Source organism: Pygocentrus nattereri, chromosome 3 (assembly GCF_015220715.1).
Source record: "Pygocentrus nattereri isolate fPygNat1 chromosome 3, fPygNat1.pri, whole genome shotgun sequence".
NCBI lineage: Eukaryota > Metazoa > Chordata > Actinopteri > Characiformes > Serrasalmidae > Pygocentrus > Pygocentrus nattereri.
This window is the reverse complement of record NC_051213.1, coordinates 29,199,464-29,216,363: the sequence shown is the minus strand read 5'-3', so window position 1 is coordinate 29,216,363 and position 16,900 is coordinate 29,199,464. Positions and strand designations below refer to the sequence as shown.

The 16,900-nt window shown below is 38.8% G+C and overlaps 2 protein-coding genes across 3 annotated transcripts in view; both read right to left on the bottom strand.

The window, feature by feature from the left end:
* The window catches only part of LOC108443671 (complement C1s subcomponent-like), a 32,881-nt gene that overhangs the window by 9,383 nt on the left and 6,598 nt on the right, over positions 1-16,900 (bottom strand). Inside the window, exons 7-11 of one of the 2 annotated variants that reach the window (XM_017724461.2) lie at positions 16,601-16,716; positions 15,848-15,917; positions 14,581-14,712; positions 11,486-11,572; positions 10,530-11,328 (exon numbers count right to left, since the gene is read on the bottom strand). In XM_017724461.2, the coding sequence (XP_017579950.2) occupies positions 10,568-11,328; positions 11,486-11,572; positions 14,581-14,712; positions 15,848-15,917; positions 16,601-16,716 (1,166 nt within the window). In that variant the 3' untranslated portion in view covers positions 10,530-10,567. Of the gene's footprint in view, positions 1-10,529; positions 11,329-11,485; positions 11,573-14,580; positions 14,713-15,847; positions 15,918-16,600; positions 16,717-16,900 lie in introns of those variants that run through there. The other variant, XM_037537101.1, reaches the window with a different exon arrangement.
* On the bottom strand, positions 2,545-5,902 carry LOC108443654 (complement C1r subcomponent-like). Its single transcript, XM_037537102.1, has 7 exons — positions 5,842-5,902; positions 5,515-5,710; positions 5,163-5,343; positions 3,561-3,692; positions 3,370-3,453; positions 3,056-3,250; positions 2,545-2,643 (listed from the first exon to the last, which is right to left on the bottom strand). Exons 2-6 carry the CDS (start codon positions 5,698-5,700, stop codon positions 3,069-3,071), a joined length of 765 nt encoding a protein of 254 aa, XP_037392999.1. The 5' UTR covers positions 5,701-5,710; positions 5,842-5,902; the 3' UTR covers positions 2,545-2,643; positions 3,056-3,068.

Here is a 16,900-nt window from a genome sequence, read left to right as displayed (position 1 = left end):
CTCCCAACATTACCAGAGTTCTGTGATGAGGCTGTACCAGTTCGGGGTCGTTCAGACTGCTCAGGGCCCTTTGAATAAAAGCAATTTTGGGCATGCGCTCCAGTAGTTCCTCATAACTTTGCCAGAAGCCATAATACCACGTGATTTTGTCTGTTCTCCACTCAGACTTTGGGGAAAACATTCCAACAGTCTTTTCACAAAGCACGTTTTCCCATTTTGGCCTTTTCCAGTTGAGGGAACCACCATTGTTTACTCTTTATATGATCACAATTTTGACATTTAAAAACTGTTGAATAAAGTCACATCGTTAAATGACACTAATTGACCTGGTGAAACATTCACATTATTTAAAAGGCTTGGAGCTTCACTTTGAAATTTGCTTTGTTTCAAACCAGGTTTATATCACACCCGCCAAACTACATGTGAAGCAGGAATTTTTGAAAGCGTTGAAAATGTAACAATAACCTTATAATTGGAGACCAGGCTGTAATCAGCGATCGACGGGTATAATACGGTTATAATAATGACGGTTTCTCGTTGCGGAGGTGACTGGATACTCGAAACCGATCTCTTCTTCTGAAAGGGTGATACAGGTGACTGCCAGGGCCGTAACTATGATCAAAATTTTAGTGAGGTCCATTTTGCAAAAATGTGACCTACAGCTTAAATAACTGCCGTAAGAGTATTACACCAACCATAAGTTTCTCCTTCACCAAATCGTTGCTCCTTTTTTACCCATCCATAACTGTTATGCACATTTTCCTTTCCTTTGTTTCTTCCCTGTCCCTCCATTGTTCCATAAACTGCTATCACTATTTCATACCCTAATTTGACTCCTACCCGGTTGATTTATTGAATAACTTAGCTATTTATTTATATGTCTATTTTAAGCTACACGAAATCAAGTGATTGTTTCAAACTGATTTTATTTCACTAATTAGGAGGAGCTGGTTAATTAGGTAATGAGTTGAATCAGGTGTGCTAGATAAGGGAAAATGTGCACAGTACATTTCTCTGATTTGGGGAACATTAATCAGAACCTCTTCTAACCATGTTAGTACAAAATTGTCTGAACCAAAATAATTGCCCAAGCCAGGCAGAATAGATTACTGAAATGGTGTCGTCCCAATATCTAACAACAATACTGTTTGTCACATTTCTTGGTTCTCAGTCGGACACTCATACCATCAAGGACTCCACTTCCCAGAATCCTTCTGTCAGTCATGAGACTTTTCCAGCCAATCACAAACCGCCCAGCAGATCACAGTCACCTGAATACTAATAGTTTCCACTTGTTTTGCGCTGTATGTACCAGTCTGTCTGAACCATGTGCTTGCGAAGTGTTTCCATTGTTCAGTCAGTGCACACCAAGCCATTTATGATTGCTGCTCCATGTTTTGACCGTGCTTTGTTTTCTCCGGTTTCTGATACTCACTCCTGTTTTTGGCTTTGTTGTTTGTATTATTCTTCTATGGTTATGACCCTCACCTGTTGTTGGATTCTGTTTTTGCCTACCCCTATGTATTGTATTTGGCTCTTCTGGTTGTTGACCTGGTCAGGTGTTAACCCTGTTCATCTACTTTCAAATAAAAATCTCCGGGTTCAATTGTATCTGCGCATGTCTGACTTGTAAGCCCTGTGTTATACTGTTAATAATAGTTCATAAGTTTGGTCTTCATTATTCATGTTTAGCATGAGTTTATAGGCCAGGCACAGAATGAATATCATGCAGTTAGCTCTTAGCTCTGTTTCCTCACAGGCAAGCTGTACAATCATTTTGGAAAAACAGTCAAATATGATCACAGCAATTAACATGTATGTAATACACTGCCCATTAATATCACGTTTGGATGCACATAGATGTGCTCTCCCGTTACTGATTTTCATCCATGGTTTTCTGTATCCAGTTTAGGTACTTTGCCACGCGGGTGTAAATGCCGTACTTCCCTGGTTGGCCGCAATCCACTCCCCAGCTAACGATGCCTGCCACCCAGTACGTCTCATCATCCTTCATTACAAAAGCCAAGCCACTGTCCCCAGAGCAGGTGTCCTTCCCCCCCTCAGGGAGACCCGCACAGAACATGTTGTCTGTCAGTGGAGCCACATCATGGCGGTTCTTTCTCTCAGTCTCTATGGATCTGTGGCACTTGTCTTGTTCCACAACAGGGAGTCTGATATATCTGAGTGTGTCAGCCGTTAGTGAATCTTCAGTCAGTCCAAATCCTGAAACCAAGCTGAAACCAGGAAATTAAACATCTGACATCAGTTTGCAAAAGACTTGCAGATGGAGAATTCTTCCTTTCAAATATTTCTTTGCAAAAAAACAAAGCATGAAAAGAACTTGGATAAATACAAATACTGTCCACTGTGTTTGGTCATCACTGGTGTCAGCAACTCTTCATCAATAGAGGTGGCGCAATACTCTTACCCAGTGCCACTGAGCTCAGTGTCCCGTTCAGGCAGACACACTGGCATAACATTCATGTTAAATGTGATTGGAGAGTTTAGCTTGATCAAGGCGATGTCATTATCAAAATTTGTCCTCAGGTTGTTGTTCTTGTATCCTGGGTGAACATGTAACGATGCATTAGCAAGTGATGGGGACTTCACAAGTCCACTGATATGGTTGTCTCCAACATACACCTGCGAAAAAGAGGATAAAAAGCATGTAGGCATCAAAATTTCATAAAATCACACACCAACAAATATGATATACTTCAATCAATCCTTTTGTCACCACAATGGTCAGTGACTGACAAAATGAAAAGATGATGCAATGAAATTACATTACTCTGATTTCTGCATAATGAAATGTTTAATTCAAAGCATTTAAAAAGTAGCGTGCAAAGACATTTCTACAGAATCTGTGTTCTCTCAACACATTAATCTTTGATCTAGTTAAATAATAATTAATTATTCAAAGAATGAATAGTGATAGAGACTTCAAGATTTCAGAACAATTCAGGCTCGAAAGAAATGCTTCTAAAACATATTAGGTTATCAGACAATCCAGTCAGTAACTTAACAGTTTGCATTTAGTAGACAACATGTTTACCTTCACATGTTCATTAGCGAATTTCTTGCTCCAGATTGTGGGCTGCAGTCATGAGCCACCGGTCCCCAATGATGCTCGTTCCACCTCGACCTCCTGACAAGAGGAAGACCTGCCAGGGGAATGAGCCTGCTGGAGCTGTCTTCCCTCCCAACACCCTGTCACGCTTGGAGAGGTCAACAGTAGGACGACCACACACTGACGTGACACTTACACACACACACACACACCAGACACTCTTTTAGTCTAAATGCTACCCCAGAATGTCCCCCAGATGTTGTATTTCTGACATGCTATAGATTTGAGTGTAGATATACCTGGGACACAGTGTGGTGCATTCTGGGAATAATTCTGTCCTCTTTCAGATATCCAGTTACCACTAGCATCAAAAGAGAAGTTAGCTGAGAAAAATAGAGAAGAATAAAGACAGTAACTCTGAGCACATTATTTGTAGAAAGACTACACACACACACACACACACACACAGACAGATCTGCACAGTGTTTACCATCTCCATCCAGCTTGTAGTGCTTTGATAGACACTTGAAGCTGATATTTTGATTGTATGTTATAAGTGGACTCTCCTCTGTTAGGGCTATCAGATCTGGATCTGCAATCTCAGCAATCCCACAGTCCATCACTCGAGGGGCAGGCACAGAAAAAAATATATGACTGAAATCATAAACAAATGTCCACTTTCTATCACATTAGAAAAAAATAGTTTAAGGGAAAATTAATAATAGAATATTTTTGAAATGGTATACCGTAATGATGTTCCAGAGTAAGCGTTGCCCAAGAAGGTTGTAGATGAAGATAATGCCTGGATCTGCTACACTGCAGGTTTGGCCTTAGCCACTAGGGGATCTCAATAGCCCACATATCAATGAAAGTCAAATTATATGAGCTTTGTCCATCCAGTTCATCTGCAAGTTGTAATTATGCCTAGACAGAAACAACATTAAGACAAAAACCCAGGAGTTAAACCAGCTACATCAGGCAGTATAATATGTCAAAGCACAAAACGACTAATCAAATAATCCAGGTGTTGTGAACATGTGCAGTGTGTGAAAGTAAAGTGTACTGAGCTTAATGTTCTGCATCAATTCATTTAAAGCAGAGTAAAAATTTGTCATACTAACACATGAACACATTTTGCACTATTAAAAAAAATGGTAAAATTCTCTTCTTGGTCCAGCAGCTGTCAATAAAACAATGTAATATCTTGATAGCTACAAACCTGAGCTGTGATCAGCTGAATTAGTTCTTCTAAAGAAAAGAAAAAAACACCAAAACACAGACCTGATTGTCTGTTTTTAGTTCCATTGCACATTCTGCCATGTTACCTGTTACTGCTGCTTTCCTAACAGGGTTCTTCAGACCGGTGCCTGAGTGTCTGTCCTGTGTCCTTTAGTGCCTGATGAAATTCCACCTTTGCTGATTTTGTTCTTCTGGCCCTTCCTCGTAAAAACAATGGCTGATATTGACCTCGCATCCACTGCCAAGAGTCCAAGAGTGTTGTCACTTATATCTGTGGAAACATCTGGATTTCTGGAGAGTGTTTACTCTGCAGCAGTCCACAGACGTAGTGTCCAGGATGTCATTTCCCTGCTTGTCCTTGTGGAAACAGTGCCACTGATGAGTATTGCCATGCCATTGCCACATCTATCGAGGAGAGACCCTCATATGTGATATACTGGCTCCTATATCCACAACTGCAGAATCTCCAAGCTCTCTCCTGCACCTTTCCTCCTACTCATCAATGTCTTGACTGGCTCTTTCTTGCTATGGTTTCACCCTGGTACCTCCCTCCAATCATGTAAAACTGTTGCAATTGTGGACTCTTCAGGATTCATGTTTATTTAATGTCTTTGCATCCATGTACTGTACCTCCTGCATTACTGAGCTGCATATTTTCTGTGTTTTCTTTTGCTGTAGTTTCTTCCTGGCAGACATTCTCAACTAAGACAATATCATGATTAAAGCTTTTCTTTTTACCCAGGATGTCCATATCATGATTCTATCATAATGGTACACTGTTGAACGACAAAGGCCTGCCCAACCTAACAATGTCTGACAATATGCTCCAAAGCAATGTAAAATACTAACATACCAACTGCCTGATAGAAGACAAAGAAGCCAAGGTGCATCTGAGATCCTTGGTTTGAGCTGTCTGTCTCAAAAAACAGCCAGAGACAGTTGTCTGGAGACATGATGGGCTTGTTGCCAGGGTGATGTTTATCTGTGGACTTCTGGCCACAGAACTTCCCCAAAATTTCACTACCATGCAAAACCTTGTTAAGAAAACAGAAAATAAATCCCAGAACAGTTTGCTCGAGTGTGTCAGCAATGCAGTATAACAGACACACACGGGTCTATCATTACACAAATAAGCAAATCCACATCCGTTTCCAAATCATCTATTATACATACAATTTTAACATGCAATATATGGCATAACCCACTGTGAGGGAGTCTTTAGTGCAGTTGACAGAAGGCTCAATGTCCAGGTAGTTGAAGGTCAGTTGGATCTGGTATCCATGAGGAACTTTCAGGTACCACCGTATATAGAGATCAGCTAAGTAGGGCTCAGGAAACAGTGGGGACTGAACATGACCATACATTGCAGCCCTGCACTCACACACACTCATCCATAGCACACTAGAGAAAGAGATCAAAATGATGCAGTAAGTATAAAAATGTTAAATGATTATTTCATAGCAAAAGCATAATAAGACACATTAAGCCAGTAATGATCATTCAAACATTAGTGCATAATGAGTCACACTCACCCATGACAGAATACAAAGGCATATCTATTCAGTCGGAAATGTTTTCTGTGTGTACTTAGTGTTCTTTAGAAACAGAAATGCGTCTGCTATTGAATTTATCCACTGTAATAGAGTTTAGAGGTGGATGCCTTTGAGAAGGAAATCCATTAAACGTACCTCACTATTAGTTTTATTCTGCCCATGGCAGATATGTATAGATGAAATAGACAATCTGGAAGATAAAGTTCAATTTTCCCAGCAGTTCTGAATTTTTTCAAACATCAGAAATCCCTGCAGTTTGCAAATAGAGGAGTGAAAAAACCTGAGTCTAAAAGTCACCAAAAAACAAGTTGTGTTTGACTTGGCTGAAACTAGTTAAAGAGACGCAGGACGTCAGGAGGGACACGTCCACAGCCAGTACATACAACCTACATGAATGTTTTGGTCAGGTGAAAATTTGAGTAAGTTGGTAAAGGGGCTCATCATAAAGATGGTGCTGGCATGTGGTGACAACTTAATTGTGATGTTAATGTTTTTTATTGCTTTTATATAGAAAAGTTTTCTCAAGCTTATACTTCTGTTACTTATGTCTGAGACTTTCTGTAGGTGCTCTGCACTGCACTTTAATCCAGGCCCCCAGCATCTGCCTTTAAACACATGCTGTTGGAAGTGGGCTGCTCTTTTTTATCCAAAAATAAAGCCGTAAAACCATATGGCCTGTGTCCTCCTCCAAAGATACTGGAATTTTCTGTCACTTAATTCACAGTCCACATCATTAATGAGAATGAGGTATTAATAAAATTAACATCCCACATTCCTGCTTGAAAAGTGTTGATCAAATACCAAAGAAAAAAATATTATAACACATTGTTTTTATAGCTATGTGTCACAGGACTGATGTGACTACTGGTGTTTTTTTCCGATTGACCTGTTGTCTCATTGCGGAGTAAGTTCATGTGGACATTTTCCTCTCAGCTCTAAGTTTCTCTACTCTCTTCTCTGAGCTATGGGTGTTGCTAGGATTTGAAAACATCTGAGGCAAGTAAGGAGATACAAAGTTTTTTTTTACATTTTAATGTTTACAAGCGATATTTTGCAACCATTTTAAAATCACCATTTAAGGCAACAAGTTTGTGAGTGAGCAAAACCACTCTTGCCCTGAATTTTCTTCATATTTATTGACATTGGCATATATCAATATTATTATTGATACTACACTCCATGATTTGGTGCAAAATATAAAGATATGATATGAAAAGATGTGAAAATGTTCTAACTGAAAAGATGTGAAAAGGCTTTTTTCATCTCCCTACAGGTGAATTAACAACCATAAGCAATACTAAATTAATTACTTCTGGTTGTCAGGAGAGCTCACACTGAGTTCAAACTTAAGCTGCCTAGCAGTTAGCAATTTATGCCATGCAAGCTACCAAATTCTAATTCAGGAGAGACTCAGCTTGATATTACTACTTCCCCTCGATAAAATCTACAGCCTTAACAGAAGCCTGAAGTCAGCTTTATATCCGCCAGCTTCTTATTTCAATTTTCCAGCTCCACTTTAAATGGTGCAGCAGTTATTATTATAACGCCTGAAAAACCAGCATGTAGCTGCAACACTGTTGAGGGTGGAATGGGACAATTTGAACAAGAAGCCGGCAAATAGGAAGCCTACTTCAGCTATGCATCTTTAGCCATGCTTCTCAGAATAACTATTCATAAATTACTAATCAGTTAAACATGATTTGCTCAATTGCTGAGATTGACAAGTTTCATGGTAAACTACTAACTGATGTAATGTATTTCAACACTTCTAAATGTATTGAAATGCACTACACAGTGTGCAGTCTCTGCAATGTAAAGGATTATATTCACTATCATTATTCACGGGAACAGGTATCCTCAAAGAGGTTGGAAGGCACTGCATCACACTGTACTGACTGGTGTCCCTCATGTGTTTGTTTTGATTAGAAACCTTAAAAGGCCAATGCACATCTTCACATTTGGCAGAGTGAATTTACACATCAGTCTAGAAATGGGGCAGGGTCAGCTGAAGAGAGGGCTCGCAGAAACGTATAGCTGTGTATGTGTCCTGCCTTCAAATGCATACATGATCAAGTGATTATTATTATCTGTTAGTTCAGGGGTGTCAAACTCCATTTTAAAAAACTCAACAAATCTTTGGGCCAGCTGTGTTTTTATTTTAGTTTTACTTAACATTTTGCCATTACCCCAACTGCCCATTGTTGGCTCAAAATATACCAAAACAACAACATCAAAAAAAGGAACTGGATACTTAAACCATTCAAAAAGAATTTTATATAAAACATTTTATTACAGCCTCATTTTCAAAATAGTTGGGGCGATATCCAAAATTGAAACAAATTGTCGATCCCCAGCACCGACAGTCCATGACTGATGTGTCCTTGAGCAAGACACCTAACCCCCAATTGCTCCCCGGGCACCGTGGATAGGGCTGCCCACCGCTCCGCGCAAGTGTGCTCACTGCCCCCTAGTGTTTGTATATTCACTAGTGTGTAAGTGGTGTTTCACTTCACGGATGGGTTAAACGCGGAGGTGGAATTTCCCCAGTTGTGGGATTAAAAAAGTATCACTTAACTTAAAAACAAATGCAATGATGTACGAATCATTGTTTCATCACCTCCTCTTTTAACAACAATCTGTGTTTCATAATTTTATAAAGTGTTCCATTTCATAATGCCCAAAATGTTAGTGGGTGATGAGGTTGGACTGCAGGCAGGTCATTTTAGCACCTGGACACTTCTAATACAGAGCAATGCTGGTGTAATACATGCAGAATGTGGCTTTATGTAGTCTTGCTGAATTAACCCCTCTCCATTTTTATTTCTGAAAGACTCTCGGAGATGCTTTTATATATGTTACTGACTTACCACCCCCACCCCCCATTAGACTCTACACACCTACAACACATCAATTGTGTGAATACTCCATGTGGAATACTTGTAAAATATAGTGTAAAGACATTGTGTTTTTGCTTTTCTACTTATTGCTGCTGTCAGAACAAAACCTTGTATCTCTGTTTTTTTTTTTGGGGGGGGTCAGTTTTTGACATAATTTGAAAATGTATGTTGCCTTTCACACTGTGTATAAATTTCATGATGAATGGACCAAAAGAAATGGTCTAGAATAACTTGGAAAGAACGTCTGGTTCCAATGACTCACATTAAAAGTAGAATACGTTTTTTTTCCTTCTCCTGTAAAGTTAGCATTTTGGAGATACGAGGTTTTATTCCAACAACAGTGTTATAATGTTTACATTGTTAATTCCTCACCAATGCCATGTATAATATAAATCAGTTTTTTTTATCTTATTGTTTACCTTTAATATTTTATATGCTGTCTATATCGTAACAAACTGTAAACCTTGTCAAGTAATGAACAATGTTAATAACTTGCTTATTAATTCTCTTCTTGCTACTTTTCTTTCTTTTTCTACTTCTTTCTTGAGTGCCTTGCTTTCCCTTTGTTGCTGTACCACTGTGAATTTCCCTGTTGTGGGACTAATAAAGGATCATTTTATCTCATCTATTTATTTTATGGCATGAACTAGTTAACTCTCTGGTTTATCCTTAATTTATTAAGGCTTGGGAGGGGGTAAAAATGAATTCTGGACAATGAGAGGAATGAGGGTAAGCTGTCCACTGTGCCAGTGGATGGTACATGAGGTTTGCCTTGATGTTGAGAGAGGTGTGAGGGCAGTGTCTCAGACATGGGAAAGATGTAATTTCGGGATATATCATCAGTAGTGTACCTTTGAATCAGGGGGTGTTTCAGCCTTTCAACACTAAACACCCTCATCAAAGGTGGCCAGCTACAGGGTGATCAAACCTGAGCTTGTGTCCCATGCCCAATCATGAGAACTGCTTGGTTGTTTAAATGGCACAGCCCACAGGACTATGCAAGGCAGGGAACGTCCTCTTCCCTGAGTCAAGCCTAGAGCTGACCGCATACCTTGTTCACCCTCCTCCTGGAGGGTTGTGACCTGGGTTCTCAAATGAGGAACGGGGTGAGCGCACAGCACAGCATCCAAAAATTCTAAATCATTATTTTTAATAGACATGGTTTCTGAGCATTTTACCATAAATAGATTAAATTAAAGCCATATAGAGACTGCAGAGAGCCACAGAAGATTACATGTGACAAAATTTACACAGAGACAGGCAGCCAGTCTTTTAGAAAAACAGACAAATGCCCTCAGCTAATGTTACTGTGCTAGTCTTTTTTAGGTTAAAAAATGTTTATGAAAAGGTACTGCTGCAAAGCATGAGCATCACTTATCATGTTTTATTTCATTAAATAAATATGAGTAGAGCATAAGGAGGAACTTGAACTTGGTGTTTATTTAGCACTCTATGTATCTTTATTGATAGAAGTTGATATAATTGGTAGAAATATTTGCATGTTAAAAGGACATATATAACATTTAACAACAGGAAGTAAAAACAACTAGAACACATTTTCTATAATCAACTGATTTCTTTTGAGCCGGTTTGTAGACAATGAGTTAAATTCTAATAAAAATATAATTTCTTTTATTATACTTTTTGTAAGTAGTATGATTTTACCCTGTGTTTTGGCACATTAATTAATTAATTAATTAATTACACATTATTACTATCAAAACACCTACCCATCGATCCTACCTGAAAAAGAAACAAAAGGAATAAAAATTACATGTACTCATATCTAATGTTTAATAATCATGGTGTTAGTTAGTTTCCATGGTTTCTCTAATCCAGTCCAGGTAGTTCTCCACTTTGGTGTAGTAGCCCTTAAAATTTTTATCTCCACATTCAGCAGGACCCCATGACACGATACCCTTGAGTCTGTAGGGTGTTTCTTGAGACCCTCTTCCCAACACTGGAATGATCAGTGGCCCACCACTGTCACCTTTACAGGTATCCACACCTTCATCACCTCCAGCACAGAACATATTATCAGTGACCTTCAGAGTGGTGTCAAAACAAGGAACTTCTGAATATTCCTTCACATGACCATACTGCAAATATCTACTCCTTAGAGGATTTTTTGATGTTCCTCCAAATCCGGAGACTGTTCCCAGCTTCGCCTCCATCACTGGCCCGTTTGACTTCTCTGGTAGACACACTGGCATGATATTAGTGCTGAGTGGCACTCTGGCAGACATCCTCACCAGGGCAATGTCATTATCATAATTAGTTTGATGTGGGTTCTCCACTTTATAGCCTGGATGAATTATGATCTTCTCAGTTTCCATTTTAACTGCATTTTGGTCTAGGCCATCAATCATTCCTCCATAGAACATCAGTGTTTTTGTTTCCTGTCCAACCACAACATGAGCAGCTGTAATTGCCCAGCGATCACTAATTAGAGAGGCACCTCCTCGATTCGGTTGTTTTGTCAGAAGCTGCCAGGGTATCTGTCCCAGTTTGGCATCCTCTCCTCCAAAAACCCTTCCAGCAGAAAAGGGCTGTTTATTCATGCCACATACTGTTAAAAGGAAGCGGAGAAGAGGAAAGAGAGGGACAAAAAGTGAGACAATTACGAATACCTCATTAAGTTGTGATGTATGCATGAATAAACTACATGAAAAAAAGAGTGAGAGAGATAACGAATGTTTGGTTGGTGACAACGCTGACTGTTATACCTGGAATACATCTGGGCAAATCCACCTGAGGTGAAAGAAGGTGCTCAATTGTTTCCCACTGTCCACTAGCATTGCAGGTGAAACTATCTGGTGCAAGAGAAGACAGACAGAGAGTTGTGAACAGAAGCAGTCTTTCCACAAGTACACTAGAAATTTGGAAAACTGTGACTACTTATATTTTTCACATGGCACCGAAAAAGTACAAACTGAGATTTAATGTAGCATGTGCAAAAGATTTTTATGCAAGTCTGATTTAAGTCTTGAATCTGAGGGGTTGAAGTGTGTGTCGAGTCTTGAATCTCTAAAGTGTGTGTCTGTTTTGAGTCTCAAATCTCTGGGGTTCATGCATGTGTCGAAACTTAAATCTCTGGGGCGTGTGGGTCGAGTCTCAAATCTCTGGGCTGCAAGTATATGTAGAGTTTTCAGGCTTAAGCCTGGGGAGTCCAAGTTAAGTCTCAATTCACTAGGGTTTAAGTCTTTCGTTACTGAGTTTAGCCAAGTCTTGAGTCTTTGAGGTTTGAATAACTGTCAAATCTTGAGTATCTGGGGTGCAAGTCTGGGTTGGGTGTCAGATTAAAGTCTCTGAGGTGTGGGGCAAAGTAGAGTCTTAAGTGTCTGGGTTGCAAATGCATGTGGAATCTCTGGGTTGAGTTTCTCAGGGGAACTCAAAACACTAGAGACTCAGCTTAGATTTCCATCCCAGAAACTTGAGACTTTCATTAGGGTTCAAATCTTAAGTCAATGGGGTTTCAGTTCGAGCCAAGTCTTAAGTCTCTGGGGTATAAGTCTGTGCAACTATGCTAGCTAACTAGTAAAATACCTACTCCAGCTAAAGTCTTGTAAAGTTTTAAAGGAATCTGCATCTTATTAAAACTTAAGCTAGTTAGCTGAATTAGCCGAGCTGAATTAGCTAAGATGTGTTAGCTAAGCTAAATCAGATAAGCTAAATGAGCTGTTCACTACCTGGCATACTTGCTATCCAAACCAAAGTCCTGTTTCCTGATAACAGGGTGACATTTATTTGTTACTGATTTTTCATCAAAATCATCAGTTTGTCTGAGGCAGAAATTTCAATGTCAACAGTACGCTGGATCTGAGTTCAATGAAAATGTAAGTGCTTCCTAATGCTGGCAACAGTGATGGTGAACATTGTGCAAAAATCTTGGGCACCTAAGCACAACATCAAAACCATTTATCTTTGCAGTAAGTGTGTTTGTGCTTGTATAAACGATATACAATTAGACCAAATTCAAATAAATATAATGTAAACTGAAACAAGAACTTAGGTCACCATTAGTGAGCTAGTCTGAAGAACAGTGGGCCTCATTTACCAACATCTTCCCAAGCATTTTCTGAAATTTGTTCTTCAGAAAGATCCTAAGAAAAAGTTCATGTCAGAATTATTTGCACCTTTGTGTTCTTGAGTGTGTGTGGATTGCAGTTTACACAAGAACAAATCCCAACTAAGAAAACAAAGATAAAAGTCAGAATCTTCGGGAAAACTGTGGAAGTGGGTTTTAAGAAGAAATTTCTTCTTAAGAACACTTGTTGCTTAAACAATTTTGTCTATTCAGAAGCCATATTTTCAAAACTGTTAACAAAATTGGACAAAATAATGCTTTTCTTTGCAAAATAGTCAAACTGCCACAAAACTCACAACATGAAAGAAAACCTTTCCATCAAACACTACAGCTTTCATTCAGGAGAGTAAATTCTTCACCAAAGACTGACCAAAGCCCCCTCAAAATTCAGATTTCAGTTTCACATGTTTCAGCTTTTACTTTTGCCATCTAGATTTAAACTCTGCCTGTACCTTTGGTATTTATGAGCCTGCCTGTTCTCGTTTGTCCTGTTCTTTTGGACTTACTGAACTGAACTGAATGTTTTGTCTGCTATTAAAAGCCACTGCATTTGTATCCCTTCTCCTCCACTTGTGACACACACTATAACTGAGTTTCCATCAGTCAAGGGTTAGATTGCATCAAAAGAGAATAAAACAGGCCTGACATAACTTACTAAGCTAAAATTTTCACTGAAATTTGAACAAAACAGATCATTAGTCGTGGCTTGTCCATAAAAAAAAAAACTTAAAAAGAAGGGTCCAACCTGTCAACATTTTTTTAAAAATCTCAATGGGTATGTCAGACATTGTCTAAATGTATTGTCTAAATTTGTCAGTAGAGGAATGTCTAATTCCTCTACTGACAAACGGTGTCACCTGTTTGTCAAAATAATTTGATGGGGATGTGCAGCAAATTGCCTTGAAACATTATATTATTTCTGGCAGAATCATTTGTCTGGATGTTTCATAGGCTCAGTAGGTTCTTGTCATTTCATTAATCAGTTTTATATAATGACAGTCTTATCTATTACCTATTTTTCATTTGAGAGATGCCTGTCCACAAGCTTTTGAATCTTGTTTCAGCTGATGGTGATTGATTACTGTCACTGTTAAAAATAATAGTAATAAAATAAGCAATAATAAAAAGTAATAATAAAATATTCAGAATTTCATAATAATCTAAGTATAGTAGAGACCCATGTGTGATTGGTTTAGAGGAGTTTGTATTTTTATATTTTAAAAACCTGCAGCAGCCCTGCTGTAAATAATCAACATTAGATTATAACACTGTCTCAGTGACACTGATTTCATTGGGGGCAGTCATGGGCTGGAGGTGAGGGATCTGGCCCTGTGACTACAAGGTTGCCGGTTCGATCCCCAGGGCTTGACAGTCCATGACTGAGGTGTCCTTGAGCAAGAAACCTAACCTCCACCTGCTCCCTGGGCGCCGTGGATAGGGCTGCCCACCGCTCTGGGCAAGTGTGCTCACTGCCCCCTAGTGTGTGTGTGTTCACTAGTGGGTATGTGGTGTTTCACTTCATGGGTGGGTTAAATGCGGAGGTGGAATTTCCCCGGTTGTGGGATCAAAAAAGTATCACTTATCACTTTACTGTATCTTATCATACTGATTCAGTGATCAGTTGCTGTTTGGGTTAAATTTTGAAACCAAATCAACTGATTGTGAGTCAGAATCTCTGGCACATGCACACGCACACAAACAAACACACACACACACATCTACAAGTTCTTTTACCGTGTCCATGCAGCTTGTAGTGCTCTGATAGACACCTGAAGCTGATATTTTGCTTGTATGTTGTAAGTGGATCCTCCTCTGTTAGGGCTATCAGATCTGGTTCTTTAATCTCAGGAATCCCGCAGTCCACCACTGGAGGGGGAAATACAAAAAGATTCCGTTTACAGTCAAAGCATGGCATCTTGCATGTTTTAGTGGGGGGATTCTTTTTTAAAATCCTGAGATATGAAACATTTATTTGAATTTCAAAATTTTGTATAGCTGAACTTCTTCAAGTTACTGGACACTGGGTATCACAATAGTAACTAATCACTGAAATGTACAGTATTATACCAAGCAAAAAGTGAATTTTACAACACTGCACTTACTAAAAGTCAATGTAAGAGTTTTACTTTAACCAAACACTACATATAACTACAGTAACTGAAAATAAACATTATAGTATTATTGCAGTTAAGACTGCATATTTCAGATCATGCTTAACACTGGAATACACAGTATTATAGGAGTTAGAGAGATAGAATGATACCACTTTTTCTTTTTTGATACCAGTACTGTTATTGAAACTTTGGGGCAATACCAATACTGATCTGGTTTTTCTTTCTTTCTTTAATTGAAGCATGTCACTTAAGACGAGCATCTAAAATTAGACTATCACTTTCAAACTACTCAAAAACATTATAATCCCACAGGAAGAAATACTCAGCTAACAGCATCACACCACAAGTCCTGTTTCAATCTAGATTCGTTACATGACAATCAGAGTTCATTTCATTTTTTTTTCCTCTGGTATCCGATCCAGCATTTTCTGTTGATATCGGCCCAACAGTAACTAACTAACTAACTAAACAAAATAGTACCTCTGGTACCAACAGCCCAACACTGAATAATACAGCATCATGTCTAAACACTGAATGGTACAGTATCACACCAACTGAACACTGTTTAGATTTAGATTTCTGTCAGATAGCTGGCAAAATTTGCAGATGATGGCACATCCATGACAGTTGCTTTGGGAATACAAAAAGATGACCAAAAGCATGTTCTATCTGAATCTGTTCAATGACATAAAATATCCTTGTTATACTGCGCCCCAGGTTATGTTTTGCCCCACTCTCCCACCTATTCACTGAATATTACAGTACCACATTAATTTAAAACCAGTGAAGTTTGTGGTAAAATCTTAAACGTCTAGTTTGGACAAGGGTTAGCATTTATCACAGCAGTGCCACTATAGCCATTTTAACAGCTGTGAAAGCTGACTCACATTCACAGCTGTAGACAGGACTCCACTTCCCGCTCCTTAGACATGTGGACTCAAAAGTTTTCTTAGTAGCCTGTGCATAAAAAAGGACACATTGTGCGTACTGAATGAAAATAATCACTAATGGCATAATAAAATGATAAAACAAGTCTAATGAAAATGCAGTAGTTATAAACATACACAGTATTATTTATTTTTAACAGTGTGCAACTGCAGACAGTTAAAGGAACCACCCTGTGCTGGGGATGCTAACTGCAAGCGGTAAATGCAAAGTGGAAGCTTGAAATTTTCAGGGCAGATGTGCGAAACTGATTCCAGTCTTGATTCCAAATAAACAAGATTTTTAATTCTTCACTCAAAAACGTCTTACTGTCCTAGTCAACAACGTAGTTAACAACTAAAAGTTAATTTTTCACACATTGATAGAAATTGAACATTGACTGAATGTGGAACAGAAATTTGACACTGTATCAATTTTAAAGTATTGTCCTAATTTTCAAATACTATATAAATACTATATTACAGATGTACCAACTTACCTTACAGTTGACCTGCACTAACACCTGCCCTGTTTCATACTTCACCTGGGACCTAATCACACCCTCCACCCCTCCACCCCTCCACCCACCCCCCTGCTTTCAATTCAGTGGTTCCAATTTTTTTTTATATTACTGTCATGTCATTATAGCAGAAAAGACGATAAATCTCTGCTTTTTAATGTGATCAACATAAAAAAAAACACTTTAAAATACTCACACTGTCCACACTGTATCCTGTCACACACTGCACAGTGACTGTGTCACCTTTTGTATACACCCTTTTCTGAGGTGACAGAATGGAGTTGGCTGTCACTATTCCCGGGCACTCCATCACTGTAAGATATTACATACAGTCCCACAGTCAGCCAAAAATGTGTTAACAGACAGCACAGTGCACTACGTTCTCAGTTAATAACAAATCAATGGTCAAACAACACAGAGCTGAAAGACAAGCACTACAGCTTCTTTGGTATGGTTTTCTAGTCTTGTCTTCCAGTTACTAACAGCAGTACATGAG

Bases quoted from the DNA above. Each gene is read 5' to 3' on its own strand.
- LOC108443654 (XM_037537102.1), bottom strand. From the start codon at position 5,700: ATGAGTGTGTGTGAGTGCAGGGCTGCAATGTATGGTCATGTTCAGTCC. The intron at 3,693-5,162 runs GTATGTTAGTAT...CTGCCCCTCGAG, and splicing joins TGTCTTCTATCAGGCAGTTG to TGATGGACTGTGGGATTGCT. The intron at 3,454-3,560 runs GTAAACACTGTG...TATTTTTCTCAG, and splicing joins CTACAAGCTGGATGGAGATG to CTAACTTCTCTTTTGATGCT.